General features: G+C 35.1%; 3 protein-coding genes across 4 annotated transcripts; 1 reads left to right on the top strand and 2 right to left on the bottom strand.

The window, feature by feature from the left end:
* Positions 1-595: 595 nt before the first annotated feature.
* LOC116779597 (sodium/potassium-transporting ATPase subunit beta-2-like) lies at positions 596-5400 on the bottom strand. The gene is made up of 7 exons (XM_032673964.2): positions 5221-5400; positions 2333-2473; positions 2107-2229; positions 1814-2007; positions 1631-1720; positions 1296-1479; positions 596-1146 (listed from the first exon to the last, which is right to left on the bottom strand). The coding sequence occupies exons 1-7, from the start codon at positions 5351-5353 to the stop codon at positions 1037-1039; spliced, it is 975 nt and encodes a 324-aa protein (XP_032529855.1). The 5' UTR covers positions 5354-5400; the 3' UTR covers positions 596-1036.
* Positions 5401-7149: 1749 nt separating this feature from the next.
* Positions 7150-8449, bottom strand: LOC116779701 (putative uncharacterized protein DDB_G0288537). Its single transcript, XM_032674101.2, has 2 exons — positions 8269-8449; positions 7150-8087 (listed from the first exon to the last, which is right to left on the bottom strand). The coding sequence occupies exons 1-2, from the start codon at positions 8296-8298 to the stop codon at positions 7380-7382; spliced, it is 738 nt and encodes a 245-aa protein (XP_032529992.2). The 5' UTR covers positions 8299-8449; the 3' UTR covers positions 7150-7379.
* Positions 8450-11349: 2900 nt separating this feature from the next.
* On the top strand, positions 11350-17874 carry LOC116779614 (sodium/potassium-transporting ATPase subunit beta-2-like). Of its 2 annotated transcripts, none has more exons than XM_032673996.2 (6): positions 11350-11451; positions 11694-11874; positions 13990-14244; positions 15351-15643; positions 17028-17196; positions 17694-17874. In XM_032673996.2, the coding sequence occupies exons 2-6, from the start codon at positions 11715-11717 to the stop codon at positions 17795-17797; spliced, it is 981 nt and encodes a 326-aa protein (XP_032529887.1). In that variant the 5' UTR covers positions 11350-11451; positions 11694-11714; the 3' UTR covers positions 17798-17874. The 2 variants fall into 2 exon arrangements, with proteins under 2 accessions (XP_032529887.1, XP_032529888.1); XM_032673997.2 differs by having other exon boundaries at positions 11451-11593.
* The last annotated feature ends 19 nt before the right edge of the window (positions 17875-17893 follow it).

The raw sequence follows: 17893 nt of genomic DNA, 5'->3' as shown, positions 1-17893 counted from the left end.
ACGTCTCGTTTTTTACTCTGATAAGTCTCAACAAATCTTTATAGAGAATCAGCACATAATCTTATATATTATCAATCACAAGAAAAGCAATATTTAAATTTTCATCTCGATCCCTGTCATGCACTTCGATCCTTCTATATCTTTTATAATTTTTAATCTGTGACCAAAAATGACAGTAAATATTTAAACATTACCCAATATATTTATTTGACTTTACATTCGTCAAAAGTTTTTGTCGGTCTCAATTAAATAATAAAGCGGCTTCGTGATGTTATTCTCGAAGCATTTATTAAAACTCACAATTAGTGGAATTGACTTGAATCATGTCATTGAACCGTACCTACTTTGTACTAAAATGTTCATAGTTTTGTGTATTATACGATGTGTATTTGTTTACAAGTGTCAAACAAACGATTACTTCCTATCTGTCATTTTATATGTAGTCAAAAGGCATATTATATGTAGAATTAATAATTTTTCTAGCTATTATGTAATCCACTTTTTCCCTCGGTTGTTTAGTAATGTAACTAGTCTTTGGCACCATCAGACTCTTAAAACAGAGGATTGGATGTAGGATAAAATGAAAAACCATAAAAAAGCTAAATTGGAACAAACTATTGCGTATTTATTGACTCTTCGTCCAGAAAACATTACAATAATAAATATTTCAATAATTTAAAATTTAAGTTATTTGTTAAGCGTGTAACCGAAAAACTTGATGGCGCCCGTGGGCTATTCTAAAACGAATATAAATAAACCGCCGACTATGTGGCTATTGCTAAGTGGCGCTCCTGGCAGCCGGCGCCTGGCGTGATGGATGAGACCTTGGCAGCCTAGATGGGGTTGAACCTGGCGACCGAAGGCGGACTGGCTGACAACTTGGCGGTGAACCACGACCGACTCGGCGTCTACGCCGCTAGTACAGTTGGCAGTGGGAGGTCCAGACGTGGCCCTATGTCATTCGGTAAGTTAAGCGTTTAGTGGCCAAGCAGCACGAGTGAATAGTGGCCGCCAAGTTATCGGTGACCGCAGTGGCTTAGGAGCGGTCCACCATGAGCTCGAAGTGCACCGAGCCCCGCCGCTCGTATCGGTCGTATAAGATGTTCTTCGCCCACGCCTTACACTCGATGTTGATGAGCACTCCCGCTGCAATTCACAGATAAACATCACAAATAGTATACACGAGCACTATGTCTGACGACGATGATTAAGCGACGATCACCAACAAACATACTAGTAATTAACACACAATTTATAAATAAAATATCGATGTGGTATATATTATACAATCTTACTTCTGGGCCTCTCGAAGAGTACGGCCACGAGGGGGCTGAGGTAACCTTCCTTGTTGGTGAAGGGGTAGTAGAAGGCGGGGAAGCCGCGGCGGGGGAGATACTGCACGGGGCCTATGTTCTCTACGTCAGCTGGATTCTCACCCTCGCAGGACACCCACACCATGTTGGCTTCCGGTTTGCCGGACTGGAAAAAAATGACTCGTGATAAGATACCTCGACTGTAAAAATAAAACTCACGAATGGCCAATTACTGAGGTGACGATGAAAGATGTCACATTATTAATAACGTCTCTAAAATTTTAGCTTTCAATAAAGACGTAACGAAGAATACTGACGACTGATTTGATGTACTGTTTCAGGAACTCCGGCATAGTGTCTGGGAGGCTCTCGGTGTCATTATACGGTTGAGGGGTCCAGTTGAAGATCTAAAAAAGTTTTACAAGTTACATTTTTGTACTAAAATTTAATATTTAATATTTTTATATAAAACAAATTTCGTGGTAGTGATTTTTAACGACCTTATTCAGCTTGAGGAACACGCACGGTCCACCCTGCTCATAGTTGTACTGCCTCGAAGCGGTGCAGGGGCTAAAGTCATCGAGGGATACGTCGCACACCTGGTTCTCCCCCAGGTTGTGCGAGGTCGGGGTGCACGGTACCCTGTTCTCAGCGCCGTTGGCCTCCCCGCTGCCACTGCCCTTCTTACGGTAATCTGTATATGGAAACAGTTTTCAAATATGTGTGTTGACAATTATCCGAACTCATAATTCTTGGAATTGAACGTGTTATATAATTATAACTCTTTGTTCACCTTTAAGGAACTCATCGATTATAGAAGCCCATTTAAGCACAGAGCCCTTGTCATTGGCCTTGTAGTATATCAGAGTACTCTCGACGGACACCACAGAGTCGGGCATCGGCCGGAATCCGAGACCTGATAAAAACGAATCGGTACATTAATTATATAGCATTATATAGAAATCAAAGAAGCTATGAAATATGTTAAGTAATTATTACAATATTTCTATGTTTCTGACCTGGATTGCTGCCGATGAGAGAGCTATCCATTTGCCATTTTGGCATCTTACTATCAAGAGTTTGGTAGAAGATGGTCAGCATGGCAGCGAAGAAACCCGCGAGGACAGCGTAGAAAATAAGGTAGAATAACAAGATTTTTGCTGGAACAAAAACAACTCAATGCAGTTGCTGTCTAATCGTGAAGAATCATAACTTAAATAAAATATTTCCAACCATCCGCAGAAAGAAAACGGATTTTTAATGCTATTAGAAATATGACACCAGCTGGACTGGTTGCGTACTTAATTGTATGGTATGTTTACTAAGAAGCTTCTGCTAATACTACTGGGCATATAATGATTTCTAAGATTTCAACGACTAGTTTATAAAATATATAACACTTTAGACTTCTAAACTATTGTATGTTATACGTGACAAAGAATACTGTATTTTATACAATAATTTCTGAGCATTTCTTGTGTTTACAGATAATTTTGGACTGATCTTGTTTGATGTTAATTTAAAATTACGCTATAACATTAATAATCTGACAGCATTAAAACATGCAAACGTATTTATTCGTGACCTTATCCAATAGCAACACAATGAATTAGATAAACTCTTATCATATCATATGTCAACTGTACTACTACGCTCACACTGACATTACAACTAATGATTGTTGTACATATCACGGATCTCATTTTAAAATCATTTGATTCTTTAAATTGTTGTTCAAATTTTAAAAATTCAAATATTCGAATCTCGGTGAGGTAAAGTAATTGTAAAACTTAACTCGTTTTTATATTAACTTAAACTGAAATGTGAAATTTGTCAAATTGAGTGTTTTAACCGATTTATTTGATCCGAATCAAGCACCTCTCGTGCTAAACGAATAACAGAACATCTATTTTGTTATCGATGCCCACTATCAATATATTTACGAAGTTGTAGCAAACTATTATGGGTCAGTGATAATCGGGACGAGTCAGTTGACGTGCGGCCACTAATTAAGCCTATACTAATTATTACGAAACTGGGCCAAGTATTTGTGGATCGCTTTATCTTTTTATACTGTAGTTTGTTACTGGGAGTACTTTCATTCAACATCAAAGGCTAATGAAAAATTAATATTCGTATGAAGACTTTTCAGGTGTAGACGAGCTCAGCGTTGAGAGTCGTTTCAATCGATAAACGCTCGCGACAGCCAGATCGATGCACTTCGCTGCAACACAGGTGACCAGGTCAACTAGGATGCGCGGTGGAAACACGCATGCGTGCGATAACGTGATTCACTCGAGGAACATTGGTTTTCCCAGAACAGGTAATCAATTTTGAAAGTGCATTGAATGTCCCGATGTACATTACGTCACCAAAATTATAGACTTAAAATGGACTGAAAAAACTTACTTGGTGAATTTACAACAAATAAAAAATTATTATTAACAAGATACGTCCCAAAAAAATTTACAGTTTAAAAAGATTCCACATATTTAGAGGACAAAGAGATATCATTCGGTTCTAATATGAAGACAAAAGAATATCTTTATCCGATCGTTATATAACACAGAAGTGAGTCGTCCTTGGATCGATCCCCCGAAGGACGAAGCGCGCGCATTCATCGTCGCATGTCCTACTTCTTAGTTGCCTATTTATGTTATACAACTCGCTCCTTCAGATTTCATTCCCTCCATTTTGATTTTTATCTCCATTTACGCGATTATAATGTTGTATGTCACAGGCTACATCACATATAGTTGCTGGCTTGATGACTGTGACATCTGCTTACAAGATTTGAGAATAGTTTTCACATTTAGCTGGTCTACTGTACATTATTATATTTAGAGAGTATTTTGTCGCCAATATTTTTGATCATGCCCAAAATTTCTATATCAAATGAAGATCTTGCAATCATTGACCCTTTTTTATATTGTTATGATTAAAATCAATATCTGTTAAATGGTTTTATACCCTATTATGTATCATATCTGTATAAGTGATACGACTTTGTTGTGAGGCTCGCTACGAACTATATTTAACTGTCTTTTTATATAGAGTTTTAGTTCTTCAACCGATCAACGCGACTCGTTGTATAAATTTTAAATGAATAATTTTAATTTAGGAATTAAAGTCCACTGAATATAAAACCGTTCATTTGACATCTGTAACGCAACTTTTGTGAAAAACAATACGCAACGAGATAAAACTTATAGCGTTATCTTTTATACAACAAACGTCGCTACAATGAGCCTTCCTGTTAAACAAATATCTGTGTTAACCAACTTCCCATTAAATGATTAACACGGTGATTGCGAACATTTCAATTCCATTGAAATTTAAAACATATGTCATCTTGCAAAGAGCTATCAAACATTTTACTGCTTGAAAGTTAAATTTCAAAGTAACCAGGACTGAAAAAAGGTTGGAATTTCATGACCCATCCACTCCCTATCAAGGGTCAGTGTCGCTTAACCGGAAGAAATCTAACGCGCAGGCGCAGGTTACACCCCTGTCGGAAGATGAAATTTTTGATTCTTTTTGCGCATTACAAATAGCGCCTGCATAATTACTACGACAAATGATATTAATTAGTGGCCTCGTACGGCGCCGGGACAGGGCGACCTACGACTGAAAGGAACGAATTCAGAAAAATAAGTTCCTTGCAAATGTATAAATCTACATTAATGAAACAATATGTGTCAAGTGCCAGGAACATGTCTGAATGTTTTATTTGAATGTAATGTGGCGAGTTACGTAATGGGTTATTTAAATGTTCAGGTTTAAAAATTATTATACGGGGTCATATGTACGAGTCTTTGATGATGTGGACTCTGGTTTTGGGTAGGGTATGAAGATGGATGAAGAGTAACGATCATTCTCTGGTTGTCCTCGTGAAGTGTGAACTCACCCCAGCTGGATCCCGTGCGGCCCAGGAATTGTCCTGTCTCGGAGTTCCATACGAACATCCTGAAGGAGTCCCATTTTCCTAGATCAGGTGGTGGAGCGTAATATTGCTCGGTAACTTTACTCTTGTCTGCCATGGTCGAACGCCTAGCCGGACTGCGGTGTGGAATCGATTGCCGGCGCTTTCGCCCCTGCGAGCCTCGTCCCGCACTCCCCTCTCCTCTCCCCGGTATCACCAACCCCCGACCCCTTACGTAACGATTACGTAAGTCGGCGCGCGCAGTCCTCTACACTCTGACGAACACAGCTAGTGAAACTTAACCCCTTTTCGCCCTCGATTTACTCGTACCAAGAAAAGCGCAGAAGGTCATTCTACGCTGGTCGTGAATTGAGGCTAAACTAATGCTGATCGTGATCTCTATTGTGATGGTTTAAAGATCAATTTGAGGCCAACTTTTTTATTTTATTATCAGTTCAGACAGCGTGTCTTAAAATAATAAGACGTCAGTCTAGTGGATTCTCATTTCCAACAATTCTAAAAGAATGGATTAGTCCTTAAGAGAATTTAAGGAAATTAAGTTAGCTATAAATTTACCTTTTTAATTATTATGTTTGACACTTCATCAGAAGTAACTCACCTTATGTAATATATACGAGTGGGCATCACTCGGTAAACAAACACTTAGTAAAATGAAAGACCCATTACAATATTTTCCCTCATTAATGTTACAAATGCCTATTGTTGTGTATTGTGCTTATAAATCAGTTATACAAAACGACAGGAATGATTTATTATAATATTGTGTTTATATATATTTTGTAAAGCAAATGCAGGAGGATTACACGGCCTTATTTCTTCACGAAAACCCAAGAAACGTCTTATTAATATCGTTCTATTAAAATGAACAATGCATTCTTGCAAGCCAAATTTTCCTACCACCACGAATATACTAAATTAAGACTCATTTTAAAAAACTAACATTTGGTCTTTTACCTTAAAATATTCTACAACAGTTTGTTAAATCAAGTGGCTTTGTGGATACATCACACGCACATAGTTCTAGACAATGTGTACGAAAGACATTTTACATTTATCATGGTGCCAAAACTAGATGTCAACTTTAACCTCACCAAAAAACAGATGAAACGATGAAAAAAAACTTTCTAGTTAGATATGACATTAATTTACTATTATTTATAAAAGTAAGATTATCAATCTTTATGGAATGGAATAACTTTGCCGTGGCTACATACATACACTAATTACTATGTTCACGAACGAAACTGGAAAAATTGGTCTAATTCTTTGACTCAGCGCCTCGAATCCTGTGTCGCACTGAAATATACTTATATATAATTTATCAATTGTTTGTAAAAATCGTTCTATCAAATAATTCCGAACACTGTGTTGGCTCTGAACAAAGCAACGATGGCCCAAATGGATAATGAGAATTTATTGAGAAAATACATGATACTAATCTATTTTTAGGATTTTTATCATTTTTAAGAAATAAGCATTTTTAATTAACCGCTTTAAACAATATTAACCTATTGATTATCAACAATTAAACGTTGCATACTATTTATACCTTGCGAGTCCCTTAATTTGACTAGGTTTTTTAAAGTTATAAAACCCAAAAGAAAATTTGTTCCTTTTTTTTTTGTTCATTTTGTTTATAACCTTTAATATGTTTGTAAGACAATAAGTGACAGAGATAAAGTTATATACAATTTAATAGCGCACTAACGAATAATCTCACATTTTTTCTATAAATTGCTAGTTTAAAAGTTACAAGAGGAAAACTCTGCACCGCTTTATCCAATATGGCGGCTCGGGGGAGAGTGATGACCGCCCGAACAATTCAGTGAAACAAAATTAAAATATAAAATTGTTTATTAAATAATTTAATTAACAAAGATGTCAGTTAAATAATCTAGCGAGTCAAAAATAGGATTTTCATATATGAATTATAATGTACGCACATAAACTATAGCGATCTTAAATCAACGCCTACAACATCTAATGAGCAATGTGGCTGTGAAACAAATGTACGATCTTAATCACGCCTTACTCTCATCTTATTTGAACTAAAATATACGTTAGGAAAAATAAATTAATAATTTAAACGAACATGCAGAATTTTGCTAAAATATTAGAAATAATCATTCAGAAGACGGGGACACATCCTTCTTTTGAACCTTCTCTGTTACAGGGTCGGCATAAATCTCCGGCTGAGGCTTGGTCCACGCTTGACAAACACATGTTGGTCCCTGGCTGCCGTTACCGCTGCCTTGTTGGCCGCCACTAACCAGGAAACCTTGACTCACCTGACCAGCCCCTTGGCTGCCTTGATTTTGACCAGCTTGAGCCTGGAATTGATTTCCTTGATACTGATTCTGGTTTGATTGACCCATGCCGTTATAATAACCCTGCTGATTCTGCATCTGATTCGATTGAAACTGGTTGCTATTCTGATACACTCCTTGATACTGTCCCTGGCCTTGACTGGATCCTTGGTTAAAGTTCTGTCCAGAGCCGGAGGGATAGGCTTGGTTATTAAAATTTCCACCTTGAGGATAGCCAGCACCCTGGTTAAAACTGCTTTGATAATTGTATTGTCCTTGGTTCTGGTATTGGCCTGGGTTATTAGCAGGAAACTGGGACTGTGTCTGAAATCCTTGCCCTTGTGCTTGTTGGTTTGATTGTCCGTTCCATTGTTGGTACTGTGGGTACTGGTAATTGGGGTAGGGCTGCTGTGTCCCCGCGACTGGTTTGTTCTTGTGACTCTGCACGATGTCAATGACCCCTCCAATTATTTTCTCTGGTATAATGGTTGATACGACTTCTTGCACTGCTGCTATGCCGAACACCTATTAACATTTTAATATAATTTATACTTAAAAAAGAATCATGAATTCAATTAGTGAAATTAAATGTTAATATGCAAAAAGCAACAGGAAATTTAATGTAAAAAATATATATATTTCTTATTATAGAACCTAGTTTTATGGGAAATTTTAATTACAAGGTATTTAATAAGAAAACACTTACAAGTGCAAAGATTGTTTGGCTTCCGATCATTTTGCCTGCTGAAGACTCTTCAAATGTTTGCCAAAAATTGTTGAAACATACTCTTATATACCATACGAAGTCCCGCACAAGACTCACATCACAGGGCTGACAACATATGGTTTGGATATTAACCAAATTAAGATAATATTTATATGGCCCTATTAATTGTACTGCAAGTCAACTTTAAAGTATTCTTTTTCATCTTAATGTTTTTCTTAACAAAAAAATATATTTTCTATTTAAATTACATTACTTATTTTAAGAAGTCGTTTTTTATGCTTTTTCAATTGTTGATTGTTGATTGTATGTTAATAACAAATAACATTAGTTATATAGAACGTATTTTTATTGCACACAATGTGCGAGCAGGTGACAGCCCTGTCGATACCTGTCTCCAAACGTCTTCCAGGTGATCGAGGAGCCGCGCGAGTTATCACTTGACGGATCCCGCTATAATACACACAGCCAGTCTCGTCTTTATCGATATCGATTCATCTTTATATCGAGTAAATGTTATTAATTTTTAATTAGATAATACTCATGATATGTTTTGATTCTCTGATTTATTATTTCGTAAGTGAATAAATTTTACTTAATGTAATATACAAATATAATTTGTCTGCGAATACTCTCAAAAGCACAATTCAAATAAAACTTTTAATACAATTATAAACTTTTAACTTGAAGACAGTGCTTCATTCAGGTGACTAACTCAGTGCGTACGTCATGAAGATCCTGTCTCGAAGTGATATTTGCTAATAATTATTAATAAAATACATAATTTAATGTTTTAAAAGCATCGATACTTACGGTATATTTAAAAAAAACGACAAAAAGAGATCATTGAATTAAAAAGCTACATTCAAAATATCTATAATCATAATATTATCGATAAAACCGGCAAGCACTAGCGGGTAATGTAACACAAAGGGCGCGCGTGAATTCTGTTTTCTTTTTAATTCAATACGTATCATCGGAGACGCTGGATTTATTATCTTAACCTCCTTCCAGTACGAGGAAGAGATTAAGCTTCATTACTCGGGATGAATTGATGGTAATGATTTGATTTATTAACTAACAGTAAACTATGTCTCCGCCTCGCCAGTGTTTTATTACGTTAGCAATAAAATACCTACATATCTTTTCCCCTATATATTTATAACTACTGCTGAAATAAAATCTGAGTAGACTTTGCAATAGCTGGTGCTACGAAGTGGCAAGCAACGTCTTCGTTACTGCTTCATCTTTATCATTTAGTCAAACTACTTTCTAAATAATTTCAACCGTCTGTACTGAGGCCGGAGAGTTAAAAGAGACACAAAGATTAACTCCTAGCATCGTATTATAATTTTGATCTTAAAAAAATTGTTATCTTAAAACAATCACAGACCATAGTTCAAATTGACTTGTTCAAATCATATGAATTTTAGGCGCAGTAGGGACGGGTAAATACTAGTAAAATACATGAAATAACTCCCGCCTAGCAACAGATAACCTGCAAACAATCAAGAAGTCACATAGACAATGAGACTGGACAAAATATATATATATATATATATATATAGTCGCAGGACCTTCTTATCACAATTATAAAGTATATTACATCTGCAACAATTACAAACTATGTTTCGTCCGTTTTATTACCATTGTGATACTGTCCTTGTAGATACAACCTTTCGAACAACCAACTTCACACGTCTTAAAAGCCTCAATCCTATTTCTTTATTAATAGACATGAACCCTACACTCGAGGGTAACATGTATTTTTCATCTGCCTTAATCAAAAATAATAATTTCTGTATTGAATAAATGTATTACAGAATCGAAAAGATGATGAAAAAAAGAAAGAATGAGGGAAACAATGCTTAAAAAACAGATAATTCAAAGGTAGACGAAATGGTAATTTCTACGGGACATCCTTACTTAAAGCGAGAAAACATTTAGATGTTTATGATTAGCAACTGTAGTAGACATACTGTTTTAGATAGCAATTTTTTTAAATAACTTCTAACTGATACATTAATACAAAAAGAATAACCAAATACAAAACACACAAAAAAAATATAAAGACCCAAGAATTTAATGTATTGGAAGATTTAATACTTAATGAGATAAAAAAAAATATGCTTTGGAATCTTTTCGAGGAGAATATTTTTTAAAGGATCTTTAAAAAATCGTTAATTATTTTGAAAATATTCTAAATCTTTTAATAATGAGGCGTTATTAAATTCGTTTTGCTTTGTCCTCTCCCAAAAAATATTAGCAAAGAGTATGTTACAGGTCAGACGGACGTGCCCAGCGAGTTCATCGCAAAATAAAAAGGCTTTTATCATTTTTTATCGGATAAGCAGTACACGATTAATTATAGTCGGAGTCGGTCTTAAAAACGTCTTGCTTAAAGGCTTTCATTTAAAAGATGGATCGATCTTCGTGCTGGTGATAAGTTGGATGGCCGTATTAAAGCATATTATTTATGTAGGTATACATATATACTAGAAAATAAAAAATTGTTAATAACTGATATAAGTGTTAGCATGGTGGGTATCCTTAACTGGAACTATGAGGTACATAATTCTTATTTCATTCTAAAATGTTTATAGTAACTTCACAAAAAAAACAAGTGACGATTTTGCTAAAATGTGATGTCTATGTGTAAATTAATCAACGTTACTTGACTCATGAGCGAAATTAACATTATAACTGTATTTTAGATTTAAAGCAAGCGAATTAAAGACAAGGTGACGAATTACTTTAACGTCAATTGTCATTTGTCGGTGAAGAGATGGGGTCGACTTTATGCGAGAATGATGCACCATTAATATATGTGATTTCAATGAAAATAAATTCAACTTATATAAATATGAGGATGATTCTAATCGATCTGTAAAAAAACTGCTCCAACAAAGTTTATGAACAAATAGATAAAACTGCACTTTATATCAAAGCTAGCCAAATAAGATTAAAAAATATCGTTTGTTAATAGAACAGTAAAATGACATGCCAGTGAAAACTTTGTACATTCAGATTATAACCAGATATATTCAGTTTATGTTTCTTCGTAGTTCTAAACTGTATTCCCTATTGTCATCCATCGTCCCATTATCCCACACAAGCTCGGAGGGAGACGGGTTCAGCTGCACTCAGGCGACGATTCTCCACCGGGTAAGATGCATGACTCGCCATTTCATTTTTGATAAAAGTGTAGGGAATATCTTGGCTTATGTCTCAAGCTCATCTTTGGTTCAGAAGACGGATAGACTTCTACCAAATAAAAAATTGAAATATATTCATGAGTTATTAGCAGGTATAAGAATTATAAAATATTATTCTTAGTGTATAGTTTAAACACCTTGAATTATTTAGTATTAATAGGAATGTAATTTAATTGAGTTTATTTAATTCAGTGTTCAGAAAAGTATTGAATAATGACGGTGAAGAAAAGACCCTCGGACCTGACGAGCCTGGAGCGGTTCAACCTTTACTATCGAGAGAAGGAACCGCCTCTCACCACAAGGCAGCAGGTGAAGAGGTTCATATGGAACCAGAAGACGAGGCAGTTTTGTGGCAGGACTGCATCTAGCTGGTGTGAGTATATTTACACTTTCGATCAAGTAGGAAGCCGTGATAAATACATAATGAGAAGACATTCAGGTGCTAGTGTTTAAACAAAACAAAACATGACTGATGTGATACATGTCGGTGTATAAAATGAAATCGTTCACTCAAAAGAGCTTTTTTCTAGTTCTAAGTCCCTATACCCCTGCTTATAATGGGGCTGGACACGTAAGACCATCGAAATTATTTTATTGTAACACTTTTGTTTTCTATAAATACATTAAGTATTCTTTATATTACAAAAAAAATGTAGGAACTTTATATATTCATAATTTATTGATTTTGCAATTAAAATACTTAGCCCTAACCATAATCTGTGAATAAAAAAGCAATTAAACATTTATAATTTGAAGATGATAGATTTTATCATCGTCTATTGCTATATGACTCCTGGGGAGCAATTTTTATAAGAGCTCACTCATTATCATTAATCCATGTTGCTCATGCTCTCTGGTCAGATCATTATCAAGTCCAAAACCATTTAGAAACGGTATTGAAAATAAGCTGATAGTCTACTGTGATTAAAATCATTGCCACAGACTTGTACTATAATATATAACAATAAAAGTCATAGTTAGCGAGGACAATTCCAAATACCGGTTGTAACCCACAACAGCCGGTGGAACTACAGGAAGTCACAATGAGTCCATTACGGCAATTCAACAGCCGACGCAGCTTCCGGCCTCGGGATATCTTACGTTCACCTTGGAACATACTTTATTTTATAGCAGCCCTGTTTTTGGATGACTCTGTATGAGTAATAGCATCTTCCTATTTGATGATCTAATTAAACATGGATTCAGTCTAGGACAGATATATAAACTTCGATCCCCAACTTTCTCAATTAGTCACATTCTTATATTGCAGTAAAATTGTAGTGACGTTATATCTGTATATTGTGTTATTCTAAACAATATATAGAAGCATATTTATAGGTCATATCTATTCAAAAGTAATTCATAAATTTGAAGACAACCTTTTTTTGAAATTCTAAAAAATCCCTCGAGTAACTTGAGACAATATATTAACCTACATTGCAGAGTTATGGCAGAATAAAAATCTGGCTTTACTTCTAAATACTTAATAGATTTAAAACAATAATCCCAAGCGTTAAATAGCCTTAAGATGATAATGTTACCAGAAAAAAAATATCTGGTTATATTTATATGGAAGTTATAATATTTAAAAATTTATTTTAAAATTTTGTCAAAAAGATTTCATATTTAATGTCGTTAACAAAATGTTTTTAGAGATAACGAAATACATTTAACAGCAATGGAATATAAATATCCGGCTTAAAAACACTGGTCCTATATAAAAATTGTCCTTAGAAATCGCAAAAAAAAACCCTTACGAAAAGATTTTATTTTACAACTTGATTTATGGAATACCTTAAAACACGAGTATTCTTTACACGACGTAAGTATCAAGACATACTTACACATGCAGAAAATACACACTGAATACAGTTTGACAATATATTTTTATTATTAATAAATAGCTGATTTAAAAATAAAAGAGAAACTTTAAGAAAAGCATCTGATACGTAATATTACATGTATATAATCAGGTATCATAAGTATTTAATCTAGTCTTTGTATTTGTCGAGGGCAGGATTCAGTGATATGTCTGCACCTGATCGATTCATATTGACCTAGTTTCGTGATATATGTTATCGATTTACACCGACGCAGTGCATTCAGTACTGAATTAAAAAATAACATTGCACCTTCGTGACTGATATATAAGACACTCAGAAAAACATCCCATAAGGAATACTCTGAAGAAGAAATCTTAGTCTTCAATCAAATCACTCTTCATATATTCAATTAACGAATAAATAATAAGAAATAAAGCTGCTTACGTGTTTTGTATTTTTAGAATGTTTTAATTTTGGAATACACATAACCCTTCCTATTCGTGCTCTATAAAACGAACATGAAGTTTCAATGCACACAATGTTACCTAACCATATTGAACTAAGCATGAAAGCCAAATTTTAAACAAACAACAACAACATATTGAGCTAACGACAAGACTCAATTTTTAAATACAGAAATTAATTATAACTTTTTATATTTGCAGACAAAATTTGCCTCTTCTATTTCACGTTCTACGCCGCCCTGGCGATTCTGGTAGCCATCTGCATGTGGACGTTCCTGCAGATGTTAGACGCTCGCCAGCCCAGGTGGCAGCTGGAGGGCTCCATCATCGGCACTAACCCCGGGCTGGGCTTCAGACCCATGCCGCCTGAGGTCTCTAGCAGTGTCATCTGGTACAGGGGCAACGACCCCGGCAGCTACCAGTTCTGGGTCCAGGAGTTACAGCACTTTTTGAAAAGTAAGTAAATAAATTTTAGATGGATAAACAATATACCTGATTAAATATAAAAATCATTCCCTAAACAGTAATTGATACACTATCGGTGCTATAAAGAAATTCAAGTTTATTAGGTACACAGTTTCCATCTTGTAAAAGTATCCAAGTCTTCGTGTCTATTTACGTAGGTATAAGTAACAAAATTCAAGAGAAACAGTTAAAAATATAATTGAACGATTCAAAAAATAAAATACTTCCTTAAACATATATAATAAGACAGTAAAAATCGAATGTCTATACATTAAATATTTTTCCAAAAAACTGATAGGAGGCAAATAAAGAAGAGTCATAGACATTTTTGTCTGTCTGTTTGTTTGTCTGTCTGGTACGTTATAACTTCAAAACTACTCAACGGATTTGAACGCAGTTTTCACAGTTGGATTGCATATAATTAGGAGCATTGTCAAAACTTTGTTTCTTCAAAATCGGTTAAGTGAAAAAGAAGTTATGGTCAATTGAAAATTTACTTCAAGCACTGCTTCAAAACTTTTAAAAACTACAACTTAAAATTGATTTGTTATATATTAGTTATTAGTTATATTAGTTACTAAAATAATATGTTCTAATATATGTTAATCTTAATATTAAAACTTATGAGAGGTAACAAAAATAACAAATAACAAGTTTGTTGGTTGTGGTTGTCTATCATTTGTTATCATCCCTTTGTTTTATGTTATTATTTTAAGTTTGATATATATATGGTTATGCGAAAAGCGACCAACACGCGGGCGGAGCCGCGGGCAACAGCTAGTTAATAATAAAAGGAAAACTATGGAAGTTTTTTTTTCATATCTTCTCAAATAGACTACGTTACTCGTTAGTGATATCTACCCCAAGTACTGAAATGTGTGTTTTTCTAGAAACTATCTCTATTGTTAAATTTACTATTATTACAAATCATTTTAAAGACTATACACTACTACTTCTTGTTCCATCACAAACGTAACGGTAACCTACCCGTCTGACATTATTACCTTTAGGTGACTATAGATAAATTTATTAAATAATAATATTATTGAGTTCCTCGTCATTGTCCAACACTAATAACCCAAACGTATATCTAATAGCATACAAGCGAGATGGCCATAGATCCGGCGCTGGTCAGAATATCCACAACTGTGATTTCAAGCTGCCCCCGCCAGCTGGGAAGGTTTGTGACGTGGATGTGAACTCCTGGGGTCCGTGCGTGGACGAGAACGGCTTCGCCTACCACAAGTCCACGCCGTGCGTGTTCCTCAAGCTGAACAAGATCTACGGGTGGAAACCCGAGTTCTACAACAGTTCGGACACGCTTCCGGAGAGCATGCCCGATGATCTCAAGGAACACATACGGAATATGACCGCTTATGATAAGAATTATGTGAGTTTAAGCCCTGTTAATGATTCTCTCTCTCTTTAAATCCTTTTTCTGAACTTTAACAATGTCAATAGGTATTTGCCACCTCACTTTCATTACCGTCACCTACACTTTTTGTGAACCTGAAGTGCTACTTATCGTCTAACATCAATTTATAAGGCCGTCTGTAACAGCTATAGCTTGAAAAGCATTACAAATTTAGTTTATAATGTTACGTAACTCTTAATGTTGTAGTTAATCTATCGCATCTTATTTCGTAAGTGTGAAATAACGAGACTATAATAGCAGGAGTCCGTTTATTGAGTGTCTATTACAGTACTGAATAATAAAATCAGATTGCATAGTATTTGTACTAGGCACAATACTTCCCCCTTTTTTTAAATTGCGTATACACTACGACACAACTATTTGTTACAAAAATGACATTTCACACTCTTAATACATATAACCTTCATACAAATTTATTTATAACATTGACTGTAATTAAAATTATTTCTAACATTGCTATAATAAAAATATAATATGATTCAATGTGTATACAGTCTAAATCCTAACAACAAATAAAAAAATATCTATAATTATTTTTGAAGTAACACTCAATAACATTAATTCATAACTAATTCAAGTTCACTTCACATAATCACTTATTGAGAAGTTTTCCTCGACGCACTCCCTGGAGCTCTCGTCTCATATAGTGCGCCTAACTTTCCTTGCACTTTCTCCACATCATGTAAGCTATGCCTGCCAGGATGCATGCTATGATGAAAAGTAGATATACTTCTTATTAGTGAAGTTTGACTTGATTCTTCTGTCGCTGTTGCTGAAGCGGCGACACTATTTCCTGCTCCATTTTGAGCTATAATTATGTGCTCGTGTAATGGTGGTCAGTCCTTCTTTCGATACTAGAAATCCTAGAAAACTTAACTCAGGTTTTCCGAACTCGCATTTAGCTAAGTTAATAGTTATACCGTACTTATTAAGACGATCTAGTACTTGTCTAATGTGCTCCTTATGTTCCGATATTGAGTTTGACGCAATAATGACGTCGTCGATTTAGATGAATATAAAGTTTACGTCCCGTAATACTTAATTGCTTAAAGATCTTTGGAACGTCTGGGTCACCACTGTTCTTAATCTATCGCATCTTATTTGGTAAGCGTGAAATTACGAGACTATAAAAGCAAGAGTCCGTTTAATTGAGTGTCTGTTACAGTACTGAATTATAAACTCAAATGGCATAGTATTTATACTAGGCACAATGTCTATGGACTAATGTCGTAACAAATGTCTCAGGCTGGGAGCTATCGTTAAGTTGTTCAATAAACGACTCCTATTGTATTATAGGCAGTTTTTCAATAAACCACTAAACATATGTTGTTGTTTCAAGCTGAACATGGTGTGGGTGTCCTGCCAGGGTGAAAACCCAGCAGACAGAGAAAACATCGGTCCCATCCAATACCTTCCCTACCGCGGCTTCCCGGGCTACTACTTCCCGTACACCAACCAAGATGGATACCTCAGCCCGCTGGTGGCTGTGCATCTGCAGAGACCAAAAAGTAAGTTATCTCGTAGATATTTATATTTATTCTCACTTTCACGAGGACTAATATGACCTAATTCTTTCGCTACTATTCATTTAAATAAAACTAATATTTTTCGGATCACTACGCATATTTTATTATTTTAAAAACTACATTTTAAAAACAACTACATGATAATTCACAACTCATTTGCCCGTGTTCACGGTTGCTGCAAAGTAACCGAAACGTCGGGAGTATGCAGTTTTCTAAAATAATAAAATACGCTAAGTTATCCAAAAAATATTAGTTTCATTTTCACGAGGACTTTTTACTTATCGGAACTGCACATGTACACGCATTCACACACACATTCAAACATTAAGAATATTAATGTTTTTAAAGTATATTTTAGTGCACAATTAAAGTTGAAGTAACCATACATATAACTTTGGTGTCCATGGCTGATGTATACGACCTCCAGATTTACTGAGTTGCTGAAGAACTACGTTGTATAATATCTGTTAATATTTCAGCCGGCATGTTGATAAACATCGAGTGTCGCGCGTGGGCTCACAACATCAAGTATGACAGACACGAGGGTATGGGATCCGTGCACATCGAGATCATGGTGGAGTGAAGCGCTCAACAAACATATAACACATATTTATTAGTCGAATTATCGCCTGGAGTCTAAATAAATACGTTTTATTATTTGGTTCTCGTTAATTTATTT

Source organism: Danaus plexippus, chromosome 2 (assembly GCF_018135715.1).
Source record: "Danaus plexippus chromosome 2, MEX_DaPlex, whole genome shotgun sequence".
In the NCBI taxonomy this organism is placed as follows: Eukaryota; Metazoa; Arthropoda; class Insecta; order Lepidoptera; family Nymphalidae; genus Danaus; species Danaus plexippus.
Note: the sequence above shows the minus strand (reverse complement) of the source record. Positions and strands in the feature narration are given on the sequence as shown.